The 16,240-nt window shown below is 41.1% G+C and overlaps 1 protein-coding gene across 1 annotated transcript; it reads left to right on the forward strand.

The window, feature by feature from the left end:
* The first annotated feature begins 7,397 nt into the window (after positions 1-7,397).
* ccdc71 (coiled-coil domain containing 71) lies at positions 7,398-16,151 on the forward strand. The gene is made up of 2 exons (XM_008408858.3): positions 7,398-7,658; positions 13,335-16,151. The coding sequence occupies exon 2, from the start codon at positions 13,345-13,347 to the stop codon at positions 14,410-14,412; it is 1,068 nt and encodes a 355-aa protein (XP_008407080.1). The 5' UTR covers positions 7,398-7,658; positions 13,335-13,344; the 3' UTR covers positions 14,413-16,151.
* Positions 16,152-16,240: the final 89 nt, after the last annotated feature.

Genomic DNA, 16,240 nt, shown 5'->3' on the forward strand with positions numbered 1-16,240 from the left:
GACATTACCTTAAAAACTAGCAACCACACTAAAATTAAAGCTAACTGAACTGGACAAACAAAAACAACAAAATAAAACTAAACAATAATAGAAAACTCATGATGTATTATTGCAGATCAGGGGTGTTTTCCCCAGAAAAAGGAGGAACAGCAGGCTGTTAGGCATAACGATATGCTTCACCATGCAAATAGAAAATAAATCTGTTAGACTCCAGCTCTGTACGGTTACCAGCTGCTTAGCTAGCATGCAAACTCCTGATTGATCCAGAGTAAATGCATGGATAGCTGGAGTCGTCTGGCTAGAAGGGGAATCTTCAGCTGGTGTTGTCGGGAGACAGACAGACTCAGAGGGGTGCTCTGCTGCAGACAGAGGAGCGAAGGCCTGCATGGTGAGCAGCAGCTGTCCTCAGCCCTCCTCAGAAACCGTGAACAAAGCTAGCAAGAAGTTTATGCTGCATCAAGAATGTCCCATTTCACATCTTTCAGTACCCAAACAACCTGCCTCTTTACGCCCGACAGAGAGCAGATTTACATGGCTACTCTCCATCATGTCAGGGCTTTGCTGAGTTGACAACACCAGGGTCTCTGGAAGGTTAAATGCTGCTACTCTGGACATAATAATAATCTATGGATTATTATTATTATCATTATTATACCGATCTGTTTGTAAAGTTACACAGTAAAAAATTAAAAGCAATATTCTTGTTTCTTTAGCTTGTTATAGACAAAATGCAGGAATTAATATTTCAAAGTCTTATTTTCACCATGTTACTCATACATTTATATATGTCAGCGTTCCAAACTAAATTTTTAATTCACAAGCTAAATATTTAGTGTACAAACTAAATATTTAGTAAAAAGCAGTGGAGTTTATATAGGTCCTTACAACCCAGGGTTTTTTATATCGCACTTCCACTTATTAGCAAGCTAATTTGCATATCATTTCAATATTTAGCTTGGATCTAAATATTTAATTATGAGCTAAATTTTTAGTTTGGAAATTAAATGTTTAGTTTGGAAAATAAATATTTAATTGTGTGGCTAAATATTTAGTTTGAAGGCAAATATTAAGTTTGTTGACGAATTATTTGGTTTCAAAGCTAAATATTTAGCCTCATAAATATTTTGTTTACAAACTTACAAAAAGCTCAGCACTGTAGTTTATTTATAGGTCCTTAAAACCCAGCTTTTATTTTGATATTCCACTTCTTCCTATTGGCAGGCTAATTTGCATATTAACTATTTAGCCAGCAAGCTAAATATTTGGTTTGAAAATTAAATGTTTAGTTTGGTAAATAAATATTTAATTAGCAAAATAAACATTTCGTTTGGAGCTGAACATTTAGTTTGTAAACGAAATATTTTGCTTGTGAATTAAATATATAGTTTGGATCTCTGCCGTTTTTAAATGTCGGAATAACATGGTGAAAATATGACGTTTAAAAACAGGATGTCGCGATGAGGAAGATTGCCGTCTGCAAATCTTAACCAGCTCTGCAAAGCAGACATCAGATCTCATGGAGGTGTCATCTTTCAAGCTTTTGTTGTTACAGGAAACCAATTAGAAAAAAAATAGCTCTTCACAAGCTATTTTAGCAAAGCAGACACTCGCATTGCCTCATGGTGATGTTAAACTGACCTCTGTCAGCATCAGCTTCACGTGAAACACGTCTGTCTCTTTGATTTAACTGGCATCACTGTGTTAGCTCAGCAGGATCCTCTGCTTGTTCAGTAAAAGAGTGGAATCATTCTGCAGGTTCCATGTTGTCATTAAAACAAAGTTTACTAAACTTTTACATGACAAAACAGTTTTTAAAACTGCTAATCTAGGAGTCTATCAGTAGGGAGGGTCTGTCACAAATCAGTATCATCATGGAAATAACTAATATTTTCATGACATTAGTTACTCCTAAGATTGGTTTTACTGATCCTGTGTCCAGACAGAGCTAATCAGTAGCCCAGCATCATGACCTGTTTGTTCTGAAGATCCTGCAGCTTCCACTTCTCTTCCTAACATGGCGCCTCCTCACCCTGACTCTCATACTCATAGGAGGAACCACAGAGCTCTGTTAGGTTAAAGCTCATCTTCTCAAGTTGGGATATTTTTCCTCCAACAGGTTCCAGAGGAATCACCTCAAATCAGATGTTGGACTGGATTTTATTTCACTGTCATTTGTGAATGTTAGAGCCTCATTTTCAACAGTGGAGCTATAAAAGTTGAAAAAGGTTATTATTTTGGAGAAAGTCTCATTAACATCAATATTTCCACTAAATAAGAAGCAAAAAAATTTTTGATAGAGGAAAAGCATCTCAGACTCTGAGCTCAAAGCGAGATTCCAGAGAGCAATAAAACTATTATTTTTAGATTGGACAATTTAATTTTACATAATTATCGTGGTAGAAACCATTTGTTTGTTGAATACTTAATGAAACATATTTACCGTGTTTGATGTTGTAAATGAGTATAGCCTACTCGCAGACTAATGAGGCAATTAGTCCAAGTTTGTCGTTTATTGAACGTTCAAAAACTACAGAGGCTGTGATGCACCACAGCAAAGGTAAACAAAGGTAAAATAACTGAACAGGTGATCAACTCAAAACCACTCACCTTTTTACTCTCCGTCTCTCTTTGTCGTTTAAGCACACCCGTTGCCGTGGCAACCGCTCGCTCCTCGAGCCGAGCACAGATTACGTTTAAAACATTTAGTCCGTTACGATATCAGGTTTTCAGGCTTGATATTTATTTTTGCGATCATTAATAAGCGCTCGAACACAGCGGTGGTTGATTAGTTCATTTTAAACTCCTGCTCTGGAGGAACAGGAGTTTAAAATAATGGAACGGAACCGAAACGCACAGAATTGTGCAACACCTTGTAGAAACAATAATTATTGACATTATTATTTTTGTTGGGTCATTAATTTGAAAACGTTTTGTTGACTTTTTTTGTTAAAGTTATGAACGTTTTGATAAGCCAGTCAGAGGAGGACGTGCTGCTCTCAGCCTCCTGGCTGCGTTCAGTTTGTCACCTAATGCCGAGATCGACTCAAAACCTTCCGCAATCGATGTGTTGCAGCCCTGATCTAGCAAAGCACGAACAGTTCAGAAACAATATGAAATGGGGAAAAAAGTTATTTATTAACTGATTAAGTCGTGTTTTAGATTGTTGTTGAAAAACTAATCAGTCACGGCTGATTAGTGAACCCATTGATTTTTTTTACAGCAGACAGCCGCTCCCCTCTCTTGCAGGTACTGTGTACTCACGCTAAATCTTTTAGGGGTACGCAGTACCCAGCCGTACCCCCCTACTTTCACCCCTGGGGGTAAAGATAAGAAACAACCACAGGTTTGGTCCGGCTCTGCACAAACTTAACATCCAGGAATTGGCAAACGTCCTGAGGAGAGATCTTCCTTCCAGAGCTTCTTCATCACCACCTCCTGAACTTTTATTTTCTTCATCTGAGCAGCCAGAGCAGCCATCATTATCCTCTCCAGAGACGCCATCTTCATCTCTCGCTAACCTCAGAGTTGCCATAAACTAAAGTGCTGACTACATCATCTTCTGCCCCTTTCATCAGAAGCACTATCATCATCTTCTTCATTGTGTTCTCCTAATGAACCTTCTTTGTCTCCACCCGTTTCCTCTTCACCAAAGCCTCCACTGTCTTCCTCTTCTGACCTGTTGTCTTCCTCAGGTTGGAATTATTATTAGGACTACCACCGCTGTTGCATTTTATTCAAATTGTATTATCCAGTAATCCTAAATACTGTGTGCCCAAATGTAATCTGAATTATTTATACAACATTTCCACCAACTAATATCACATCCATTGCCACAGATTCCTGTCAGTTCTCTTCTGGGGTGCTAGCCAATGATGTTAATTAGCTTTGAGTGATTGTTTGCTGTTGTTAAAATAGCTTAGTTAAAGATAACAAAGCTGCTGCCTCAATGTACTTCTTTGTGTTGGTTTTTCACATTAAATCCCAAAGAATATTTATGTTTGTGGTTGTAATGTGACAAAATATGGACAAGTTCACAGGGTATGCAAAGCCACTGTAACTAAAATATACTGAAATTAAAGATATGATATTTGTTTTCATGTTTATGAATATTTATATTAGCCACTCCATAATCCACCTGGTGGAGCTTATGCTAGTCCACAAAATGGCGATATAACAAAAGTTGGGAGAAAACTCCAGTCAGTTATTGTTTAACAATAATTGATTACATTTTTTTTTGAAAATGTTTTTTCTGTTGTGTATTCATTACCCAATCAATGGATAATATCATCACGATACAATACTTTGAACTTTTAACCAAAGTATGAAAAAACTTAAACTACTACTATAACTAATAAAAACTAAGCAAAAAAAAGTAATATTTAACTAGTAGACAATAATAAAATCAGAATAAAATCATTGGAATAAGGGTATCGGTGGTACACTTGAAGTTGGCAGGGACAACAGCTTGGCTCAGAGAGATGTTCAAGATGTCTGTAAGTTCCTCTTCTCAGTTCATAACCAAACAGCCAGATATTTTGTTGGGTCCTGCAGCATTGCGAGGTTTTGCTCTGGAGAGGAATTTCCTAACACTGGTAATTTCTGCATTTTCAGAAAAATGTCAAACTTTGGGTGTTTTCACACCTGATAGTCCAGTAGACTCCTGTTTGTTACTACCCAATAGTAAGTCCCGCCTACGACTCACAACTCTTCGGACTCACTACTGCCCAGTTCTCTGTCTAACAGGTCCAGAAAATCCCCAAAACTTGGGTCTTACCCTAGAGATAGTTTGTAGAGAATTATCTGTTTAAACTGGGGTCGGAAAGGACTCGTCTAGCTCTGACTACCTTCGATCCAGAAGTTATGACCCTTTACAGTTGAGGAACAATCAGCTGAGTAGCCCTCACAGCTGCATAACCCCTACAGCCACTCCTGTTAACGGTAGCTCCTCTCCTAATATAACGGCACTTGTTAACGACCAGATTAAGTTCAGTGATTTAAGTCCCAGGGTCATTATTTTAACACTCACCAGAGGAAAACAAAGCCACCCTATCTCTAGAATCATGTATGTTAACTTTACCATATTTAGGAGAACCAACAATAATTAAGACTGACACAATTAAACTCACTGTTCACAATTCTCTTTGGAATTTTAGAATATAATTTTATTAAGCAAGCTTTAGCAGGGGCATATGACAAGCAGGTTAATTTCCCAAAGTTTATGAAATAGGTAAAAATATAATAAAATCAAATTAAAATCAATCACATCCTATCCTTGTTCTTATCCCTAACCTGTGTCGCTAAGTTCACTGAGCGAGGCTTTGGGGGAAGGAGGTCAACTCATACCCGATGGTTCTTGGTCTCGGCAGCTGTAATCTTTAGATGTCCTTGGTCAGAGTCTTTGTTCAGCCGGAGCAAAGTCCTCTTTCTGAAGAGAAGCGGAGCAAAACTGTACATTGTCCTTCTAACGTGCAGAATCTTTGTCATTAAATGACCTCCGTCTCTTCTCCAAGTCGGCTGCGACAGAGTTGAGAGCTTTGGGTAGAGGCAGAGGAGTTGGTCGGATCTGGAACCAGGGTCGGTGTCTGGTGGAACTCGTCCCTTCTTGGCAGCGTGAAGTCTTTGAGCTTCCCTTGGTCCCGGGGTGTAGTCCTCTGCTGGCCTTTAGCCTGCTTCCTCTTGTTGGCTCCTCTTCTGCGCCGCGGACGAATAACCCCTTTCCTCTCCTGTGCTCCAGTTTTTAAGCCCTCTCAACCCAGGGCGGTCCACGGGGCAGGGCTGTGTTACTTTAGAACCTTCCCACTGCGTCTCACTGTCTGTGGAAAGTCCCAACCTTCCCCAACTCTCTTATGACTCATTCATACCTCATTACAACATCTCCGGTACTTTCCTTGTTTTCCGTTGACCATCTGTTTCTGATTCTGCCACGCCCTCGCTCAGTGATGACTCACTCCACACAGTTTCTCCTTCTAAGCCTTTCTTTTCTTACAAAACATAATCAATGTGTTACTTTGTTGACCTATTACTTCAGTATGTTTAATCTTAACAATCAGTGATCCTTATATGACAATCAAGTTGTTCAACCCTTACTTTCCATGATGTATTATAACATTCAGCTGATTAAAAGTACAGAACATATATTTTTGATTATACATTACAGACATTCCTTCATTGGCATGTGTATTATTATTTTAAACCTGTTACAAACCATAATCATCATTAAATCATTATACAAGGTTTACTGTTATTTCTCAGGCCTTTATTCCGTTTTCTGCGTGTACCTGGACAGATCTCACATGCTTATACCAGGTTTCACGACACTCCGGTCAATCAAATTGCAACATTTGTTACATTTTCAGCTGCTGTGGTTTACTTTTACACTGTGCTGTGACAAACAAAACTAGATCTTTAGAAAAATCCATTCCCCTCCAAGCCTATGGTGGCGCTGCAACAAGAACCACCAAAGAAGACACTGAGCGCAACTTTCTTGTTTATGAAACAAAAATGGAGTGGTGACAGATTTAAGTAGTTGTAGGATTTCTTTTTCACCTTAGCGTTAGACTTGCGCATTTGTTTTTTTTTTGTATTTACCCAGAATGCCATGCTCTGTGGTCCACTTCCTGCTTTTAGAGCCGTCTCCAGTCTGCTTGGTATTTACATAAACATTATAACCGCACCAGAGTTCAGACAGATTAATGTGTCTAAAGAGATTAAGTTGCTAACTTATTTACTTATGTTAGCTACTTAGGCAGCTAACTCAGTTAGCTAGATAACTTAGCTTAGCTAGGTAGCTATCTTTGCTAACTTGGCAAGGCCAGCCAAGCAAAGTTTATGAATATTTTTATTAGCCTTTCAGCCAAGTTAGCTAGGTTAGTCACATAGAGTTTGTAGTCAAATGCTAAAATGTCAATATTGTCAACAAAACTGTATAATCTGTGGGATAAATTTAGTTTGTCAAAGGGATCCAATCCACTTAAAAGCCTAATTTTGAAATGTTCACCGGCCAAGATAAATACAACAGTCCTTTGAATTTGCTCTTCATATTATTTTTCCACGGTGTGTGTGTGTGTCTCTCTTTGGTATCCACCTATAAGCGACTACTTAGCCTAACTAACAGTAAACCCTAAAAAACCAGAATGCAATATGTTTTGGCATCTGTGCCCATTCTCCATTTGCAACCGGAACATAGATATGTTGGGCACACCAAATTTCCGAGATCCAACATCTGATTGAATCAGATCCATATGATATATATAACTGCAACATGAGTTAATAATGATGTAGCTGATGAAAAAATGCAAGTACCAAAATTAGAAAAACAGTTCAAGCTCCGCCCAGTCGTCAAGCCCCACCCCCTTTTATCTGTTTTATTTTTTTTTAAAAAGAGATTCTGTTGAAAAAACTTATTTTCTATACTTGATAGATTTTTTAAATGTATTTATTTATTTTTTTCAGATTTATGTTTTTAGTAATAACAGTTGGTTTTTCTCCACCCCCACCCCTCAGGGGGGCCGACTAAGCCCGCCTCCCTCCTCTCTCTCTCCGGCTGCCTCCGCCTCTTCCCTCTGGTCTGTCATCCGCACCAGTGTTGTAGCAGCCATTTTACCGTGGAGCGTCGACCCAGCCGCGACCGGAGGATGCCGAGACAGCGCCGTTAAAAGGTAATTACGCCCCTTCCTCTCCATCTGCGCCTCACATTTGTCTCTGTAACGGCTCCAGCTCGGTTACGCGACGGCCGGTAGCGCTGTGGGCAGGGGCCCGGCCGGCTGGAGGTCTGAAGCAGCCTGAAAAACTGTCTCAGACGGAGGGAAGATTTGCTGGGAGAGTGTTTGGCTACTGTAGCTCTCCGCTGGCAGTTTACTAGACCGGGTAAAAATGGCGACGTCTCTAAATAAACCTGTGAAAGTTGTAAAGGAGCTTCCTTTTTGCGGCTACATGGCTGTTGGACTAGGCTAAGCTGTGCTCCAGTAAACTGCGCAGAAAAGCGGCGTTTTTAAATGTATCCGCTTTCAAAGAGGGGGCGCTCCGGAGCAACTAAACGCGTAAAATTTGCGCACATATCGGCATGACTCAGTACTCAAAGCTACGACTGGTCGTAGTTTTTATGTGAAATCTGATGGCTCCTTTGTTCTTTTAGCCTTGTAACCTGTAAATTTTCATGGTTTTTGTAAGAATTCTCAGTTTTTAATATCGTATTTGCTTAACAGTCATGTTAGCATTTTAAAAATATAAACTACTTAACTGGGTGGTAGTTTGCAGTAGAATTATGGAGTGCTGTATAAATCCTTCGAATGCGGAATTTTAGGATTCGGAAATGGGAAGGATCACCTGGAAGGTCCCTGAACACCCAGAGGAAAGAATCCAAGATGGCGACAGCACATGTAACACAGCGTTAGCTGCGGTACGAACCTGTTTATTAGCATTTCTGGTCATTTGTTTCAGTAAATCAAACTACAACTTCAATTAAACATGTTGATGCGTTGTTTGAATGCACAAGATGCTGAGAAACAGTTTTTTTTATAAATCGGTCTACGCTAACATCAAACAACGAATCCCCAGGCTATCAGGCTATCTGGCTGATGTGCATCCAGTAGTAAACATCGCAGTATTTATGTGAGTCAAAGCTAAATAAAGAGTTTTTAGCCAGTTGTGTCGACACTGACATTTTTTGTAGTAGCTCAGCCAAGTTTATTTACATCTCACACAACTATAATGGCCACATGAATCTTAGTTGGGTTCACATGTTGATATTTACGTCACCCAGGATTGAGGCTCAGCCAGTAGAGTCAACTTAGTGCAGGAGTGTAAAACAAAGACATTAAGCAGTGAAACCCATCACTTCCTGTTGTAAGTGGGCGGAGCTAAAGTGATGTCATGACTATTTGAATATACTGAGTGCTGGTCTGTGATTACACAGACCAGCACTGGTACAGATCCGGGCTTGTGTGTGGAAGTTATTGTTACGCTTTTGTCTTTTGTGGTGAAAGATAATTTTTGCTCACATGCTTTGATGCAGAAAAAATGTTTTTATAAGTATTTGTCCCAATGCTTTAAGACCACAACAGGTAGTTTTGAAGTCCGTGAGTCCATAGCTCTATGAGGAGTTTACCCGGATACAAAGGGAGTAAAATACACAAAATGGTAGAGTTGGACCAAAATAGCTGTCTTCCTGTGCAATTTGGACCCTGGGTCCAAGAAACGTCTTTTTTTATAGGACTTGAGACACCACAGATGCAACGAATTGCAAAATACTTGGTCAAAGCTTGGCTCAGGGCTGATTGTTCTTATTTTTCTAGGGGTTGCTGTGGAGGAATTAGACTACCCCCATCAGATATTTGCATTAATATTTTATAGGCATTGGATAAATATTCATGTTCAGTTTGGTGCACATCAATTTATAAATATGATAACTGGAGCCAAAACTCAGACAGACATCAATCCACGTAACCCCCACCCTAAGTGAAAAGTGAAAGATGTTCACATTGGACACTAATGACATCACCCAAAATGCTAAAGGTCACAGAGTCTAGGATGCACTGATGAGAAAGAGATGAAAAGGAGAAAATAGGCATAGATATTGCAACTGATGTTTATTACCATTGCAGCATTTACCATGAACTCATCTCAAACTCCTGATGAAAGCAGTAATTTCATCTGCCCAAGCTCAATATGCTACCCTTTTTTCAGACATAAAAGTTATCTTGTTTGCTCATGCTTGCATACCAAGACAGGATAAGAAAAGATTTACAGACTGTTTGCTTTCACACGGTCTGAACCAAGTTAACTTGGAAGTTAACCAAGAAAGAACGGTTTGTTGGAGGACTGGTGTTTCCTTGTTCTGTAGATCAAGCGTTTGGATGAGCTTTCACTTGTGCCAAAATTAAGTGATTTATAAAATAATCTTAGTCTGTTTATGGTGGATAATACAGCTCCGGTGTTAAAACACCCCAAGAGACCATGCATGAGACTAAATACAATGCCTGACCCCCCCAAAAAACGGTGACACATTCTAATATTTTGTTGGCCTCTAGCTTTGATTACGGCACACATTCTCTGTGGCATTATTTTGATAAGACTCTGGAATGTCGCAAAATTTATTTCCATGCATCGTTGCATTAATTTTTCACCAAGATCTTGCATTGATGATGGTAGAGTCTGACCGCTGAGCAAAGCCTTGTCCAGCGCATCCCAAAGATTCTCAAAGGGGTTAACGTCTGGACTCTGTGGTGGCCAACCCAGGTGTGAAAATGATGTCTCATGCTCCCTGAACCAGTCTCTCACAATTTGAGCCCAAAGAATCTTGTCTTGAAATATGCCCGCGTCATCAGGGAAGATAAAAGGTCCTCCACTGGACCATGATGGTTCTCTGGCGTCCCAAAGCTTTAGAAGTGACTATATCCTGTCCAGACTGATAGAGTTTGTCTTGTTGGTTGTCAGCCTACTTCATGTTGCCTGACAGGTTATAGTGTAGCTTCTTGACTGTACCGGTTTGGCAGTAATCAGGTCCAGTTTTCCAAATCAAATGTGGTTAATCAGAGTTGTTTTTTCTCTTGTTCGTCAGTAAACAGGGTTTCCCTCAGTGGTCTGCAGGGCCACCAGGCTTTACATTCACCCCAACCATTGTTTGTTTATGTATCATATATTTTTTAAACACCAGTAACAATGATATAAAATCAGGAACTCTGTAATCACTTCCTGTCTTTACCTGTCTAGATGCAACAAGCTGACAAAGTTCTGCTGGCTGATCCTGCGCTCTGCAATGACAAGCGACAAGAAGTCATTGCAGAGCGCAGAATCAGCCAGTCTAAAAGTCGTCTAGTTGGTTCCTACTAGACACCATCGTTCACCATTTCACCATTTTCACTGCAAGAAAATGCATTTAACATAAAACATTAGAGTTTTTTTTACACGATATTCAGGAGACAAAGAAGCCGAAAAGTCAAGAATCACATCGGTGTGACATTGGGACGATGGATTACAGAAGCTCAGTCGGAATATTTTACTCTAATTCGGATTATAATCATAAAGTTCTCACTGCGTCTCAACGTAAACTTTAAAGACTAAGTTATAGTCACACTTTTAAAAGTTTGCATTGAGCCAAGCAAGAATGGGCCTCAAATCGAGTTACAAAAAAATTTGGAGAGCATGCAAGGCCAGTAGCCAACAGCGGGGATAAGGTGTTGATGTCCAACTGTCCTCGAAGAGTGCAGTTTGACATCACTAATATAAAGGCCAAGCTAAATGTAGCTGTAGCCTAGTGAGGGATGGAGGGAAATAAAGCCTGGCAGCCCACCAGGCTTATAATACACCATGGTCAACCTGACGAGGCATCACTCATAGTCGATGTAGTGAGAAGTCACTTCATGCATGTGATGTCCATGTGTCACATTATGCAGACTCTCTGATTGTGTTTTTGTCGTGCACATAATGGGGGTAACAGCTTAATTAAGACGTTTACTTTGTACCATAATGTAATTTGGCTTGAACACTTGAAAGAGTTGCTTGAAGTTATGTTATTTGCGAGTCCGAGTGTAAATCTTTGCAAATAATTGCGATTGTCTCTGTTATCTTAATTCCTTGCTGTGAGATTTGGCTGGTCAGTAAGTTCCTCAGTTTCTCTCGTTTTGCCCCAGAAGCAGGACAGTAAGATGTGATGAATTTGGTCGTAAATGTAACCTGTTTTTTCAGCACCTGAAAAAAAATTGCATCACACCAGTGCAACCAGTCCTTGGGAGGTAAAAAAATCTAAAATGTGGTCGTTTTATGAACATTTCAACTCGAATGAGGTGTAATATCCTGTTCAGTCTTTGGCACTCATTAAGGGGATGTGGCCATTTATCCTCTTCTGTTGGTGTCAACAAGTAGTCCTCTCACAGAAATGATCATGGTTGATACTTCCAGGCCAACCGTGTCTTCTAACCCTACTTGTTACTGCAGTTGTCTGGCTGCTTGAGTTCCTGCTGAAAAGAAAAAAGGACTTTGCTGTTGCTGCAGGCAGTTTGGTCAGTGGTTTTGTCTCTGGCCATACAGACCCAAAAAATAGGTCTTTATGGCCATTTCCTTGTACACAAGACTAGAAGAAGCTCCTATAAAATGGTAAATGTCCTGTACTTGTGTATCAAATCTCGAGGACTCCAAAGCACTTCATGCTACATTCAGTCTTTCACCCTCTGATGGGGTGAGCTACTAACATAAGTTAACAGTTGTAAAAGATTATATTCTGTCATCTCCAGTTACATTTTCAGCCGCCTGTCATGGAAATTTGAGTTTCCATCTGCTGGTTTGGAGCGAATCAACCAGGCTATGCAAAGCGTAATTTGGTCAGATGTTGATGCTGTCCGTAGCAGCAGAGGTTACAAACTAGCATGTTGCTATCAGGCAAGTTGTAATTGTTCTGTCATGTCAGCTAGTATTGGTAATGTTGTGCGCTGTCCAGAGCCATATACGAAGAAATGTAATTCTAACGGTGGAAATGGCTGTGTGAGGTAAAAGTTTGCTGCTTATTTGATAAACCTGTTTCCATCTCAGCTTTCAAAGCGTGAAGTGCTTTGGATCACAACAGCTCTTTTTCAGAAAAGCCAAAAACCACCTCAAAGGAGCGTACAAAGATTTTGTGAAATTGAATAGGTTGTTTCAAAATTTGCAGTTTCCATCAACTGTTTCTAATGCGATGCTTCAAAACGTGCATTAAAAACTGCTGATGTTTACAAGATTTTACAACTAGGTATCCACTAATGATCCTCAGTGTAACGGCTTTTCGGCACAGTTTCCGCTGAACCTGGTGAACCTGGTGACCAGAATAACTGTTCTCAAATCATCCTGTGAATCTTGAATGATGAGTTCTTAAAAGTAGTGAGAAATTACTTGGAAAATGAATAAAGCTGTACTCCAAGGCCTTGTTCATGGTTCACTTGGTTTTGGTTTATAGTGCCTGTTTGTATGGTGCAGGTTTTCAGGCTTATGCTGACGATAGTCTTCTATGTAGCAGGTAGAAACGCCGTGGCTGTTTTTAACACAACTGTGTCAGTATTTGGACTCTGGTTTGGAAAATTAGGCTAAATGTTATCAGCTTTTCTTCAGTGAACTGATCTCTGATTAACAGTAAAGATTTTATTATCAGTGGGGATGTAACTGAATGCTGCTTTGGCCTAACTAGAGAGCCTGTTTCATTTTGCACATATTTGTCAAAAACTCAAGGATTTTCTTCATATTCATGTAAAAACCTACTGATCCTGTTAGGTCAAATATTTTCAAAAATCCCAATCTGGAGTCCAGTTTATGGTTCTGTTTTAAACCGGTGACCTTGCTAATGCTTCACTCGCTTTTTTCCCTTGTAGGTTCACAAACATGGCTGCTTCACCTCAAGGTCCCCTGGTCTGTCGGCCATTGGCGTTTGCCAATGAGGAGCGGAGGGCGGTTCACTCCTGGTCCCGCATCTCCTCAGCAGGACAAAATGTCCTGCTGGACGCTCTGAAGATCCTGAGCCCGATGTCTCGAGACCTTTCCTGCACAGAGGAGCTGGTGACCTTCCTGCAGGAGCTCAGCGAGGAAGGCCACAGGCCCACCATTCTGCGCAGCAAGGATGTGTACTGCTACCGCTCCTGCACCAGCCTACCCATGACAGAGGAGATGCTCAAGTTGGTCAGCAAGAATGTGAGACCCGCCACCAAGAAGAGGAAGAGGAAGCCTCAGGTCAAGAAGCGGGAGGTTCATCCGTCCTGGAGCACCACCGAGAGGAGCAGCCCGAGGATCCAAGGGATTCGGCCTCCGGAGGTTCTGGTGGACCATCACACCGTCGTCTGCAGCAGGACACCAATTCAAACTGTAGAAATGTTAGAGGACGATGTGCAGCCGTGCCTCAGACTGACCAGCATCGAAGGCCTGTCCGGCTTCCACACGGCCAGACTCCAGATCCAAACCGTCTGGGAGACTGAGACGCCGCCCGTCTCCTTCCCCTCGCCGCAGCTCCCTCCAACGCTATCAGGAATACCGTCTCAGCCTTCTCAGAACGGTGGCGGGGCGCCCACCAAAGCCGTGGCCTTGTTCAGTCAGAAGAGCCTGTCCTGTCCGATCCGGCTGGACGGCGCTCTCATCGGGGACTCCGCACCGTTCTTCTACGCCAACGGTCGGCCGGTCTCTCAGACGCACACAGACCTGACCAGCAACGGCTGGAGGGGCAACGGCCTCCACCAGGATGTTCCGGGGTCCAAGGGAATGACAGGCACCACGCGGCAGAGAAACGGTTGGAAGGACAAGAAAAATTTAGGACGCAAAGTGATAAAAGTGGACGATTCGCGGTCTGTGGCGGAGGCCTGCAGGAAAGCGCAGAAGATCCTGCAGGTCAACCTTTCTCCGGTGATCCAGATCCAACCGCTCAACCACGTTCTGAGGGACTTCCGGTTCCAGAAGCAGTGAAAGCCCCGACCCAAACTCACTTTGTCCGTTAGCAGATCTTAGTGTTTCCCATCCGTCGACCTCCACTGGACCGGTCCGAAACGGTCCGTGGTTGTAGCTGACGTCGTACCTGCGGTTCTGCCGGGTCGAGTTGCGGATCCGGACAGAAGCGCCGTCTGTTGTCTCCACGCTGGTACATGTTCACTGTTCAGTCGACGCTACGCTAAACCTAACAGTCATCCAGCCGCTCTGCCGTAGATGAAGGTCAAAGGTCAATTTCTTCTCCTTTCAGAAGGTGTCGAGTTCAGACAGCTGTTGTGAAAATATTTAAGGAAATTAAAACGCATTTTGTTAGAAATGTAAGTATTTTTTACTTGTTTCTGCCGCTCTGCTCATTTCCCTGAAAGAAGGAAAATGGAGCTAATGTCAGGACAAAAGTATCTTTTTTTTTTTTTTTATTTAATCGATTTCGACTTAAAGAGGGAAAATATTTAGTTTCTTTTTCTAATTTGTTTGTTTGTGTCTCTGGGACGATGACCAGTAAGAGTTTGGGCCCACAGAAACATTAATTAGACAATAAGTTATTCACAAAGTGTTCCTTTGGTTGGTGCATCAACAGACTGAGAAATGAGTTCTTATGTTACTGCAGGGAATATTTGATGTCTTTTAGTTACGGAACATAAAAAAAAAACCGCAAAAAGAAAAAAAAAAGAAAAAGAAAACACAAATCTGGTCTTCTAATGTTTTCATCTGAGATTTCAACAGGCCTCCTATAATATCAACTGTTTTCTGATTATTGGTTTGTTGGTTTCAGATTAAGATTCAGAAAGTTTTGTTCACAGTAATTTAACTTATAACCTCTTCACTCTATGATACTGGTTTCTGGCCCATTAAATAATCCAGATTAATTATTAATTGTAAATCTAAATCGTGTTCTGGTTCTGGAAACAGTGTTTGGATCATTTTTCTTGGTTGAACTGGTTCGATCAACAGGTGCTACTTGTTGGTGGGATCGTTGGTGCTCCTCCAAGAATGTCAACGTTGCTTTCATTTCTACTTCAGATTGGTGCATTTAAGAGCAGTGACTTGTCGGCGCTGCTGCCCCCTGCAGGTTGGGATGAGCACGACAAGCCGCCGTCTGTGCTTTTTCTAAGTGTTTATACTGTGAGGAACCAGCTGAGTCCATTGTCATGGCATCTGTGACACCCGTGTGTATTTTCTGCTGTTAAACCACAATTCACAAGACAAAAATCTTTTTTCCCCCTCAATGCTAAAAAAAAGTAGCTTAGAGAAAAAAGCTGAAACCTAAAATCTTCTCAGTTGCTTTTTCGGTTTGTTTTAAATTATTAAATGATCTTTGAAAGGTTCATAAAGCAGCAGGTACATAAAACTAGTTTGTATCATTTTAAGTGAAGCAACCAGCAATCAGTCATTGACTTGATGAAACTGGATGGTGATTGGTTGGAATAGCAAGTCCACTTCGGAAAAACATGAAGGTCCTTTCTATGAAGGCGGCGGTTTCCCTGTTTTAACCGAGACTGCATCAGTGTTGGGTGATCGCCTTTACAGACGTCCTTCTCTGTTCTGGTGAAGTTCGTGTGCCCCCAAATCCCAACCCCTCCGCAGTCTGTATGCAGTCATGTTCACCCCCTTTTCTAGACTGTTTCTGTTAGTCTCGTTTGTGCAACATTTGTATTATAATGTATTTCCTACATGATCTTTGAAAACATTTTTGTTCAATAAAAATGACTTGAAAACAATCCTTCTTTCATATTTAATATGGGATGATGACCTTGGTAGGGGTTCGCTAGTTTGATTACCGACTTACCACATGGCGCCGGGAGAATGA

The sequence above is a fragment of the Poecilia reticulata genome, chromosome 5 (assembly GCF_904066995.2).
Source record: "Poecilia reticulata chromosome 5, P_reticulata-male-v2, whole genome shotgun sequence".
In the NCBI taxonomy this organism is placed as follows: Eukaryota; Metazoa; Chordata; class Actinopteri; order Cyprinodontiformes; family Poeciliidae; genus Poecilia; species Poecilia reticulata.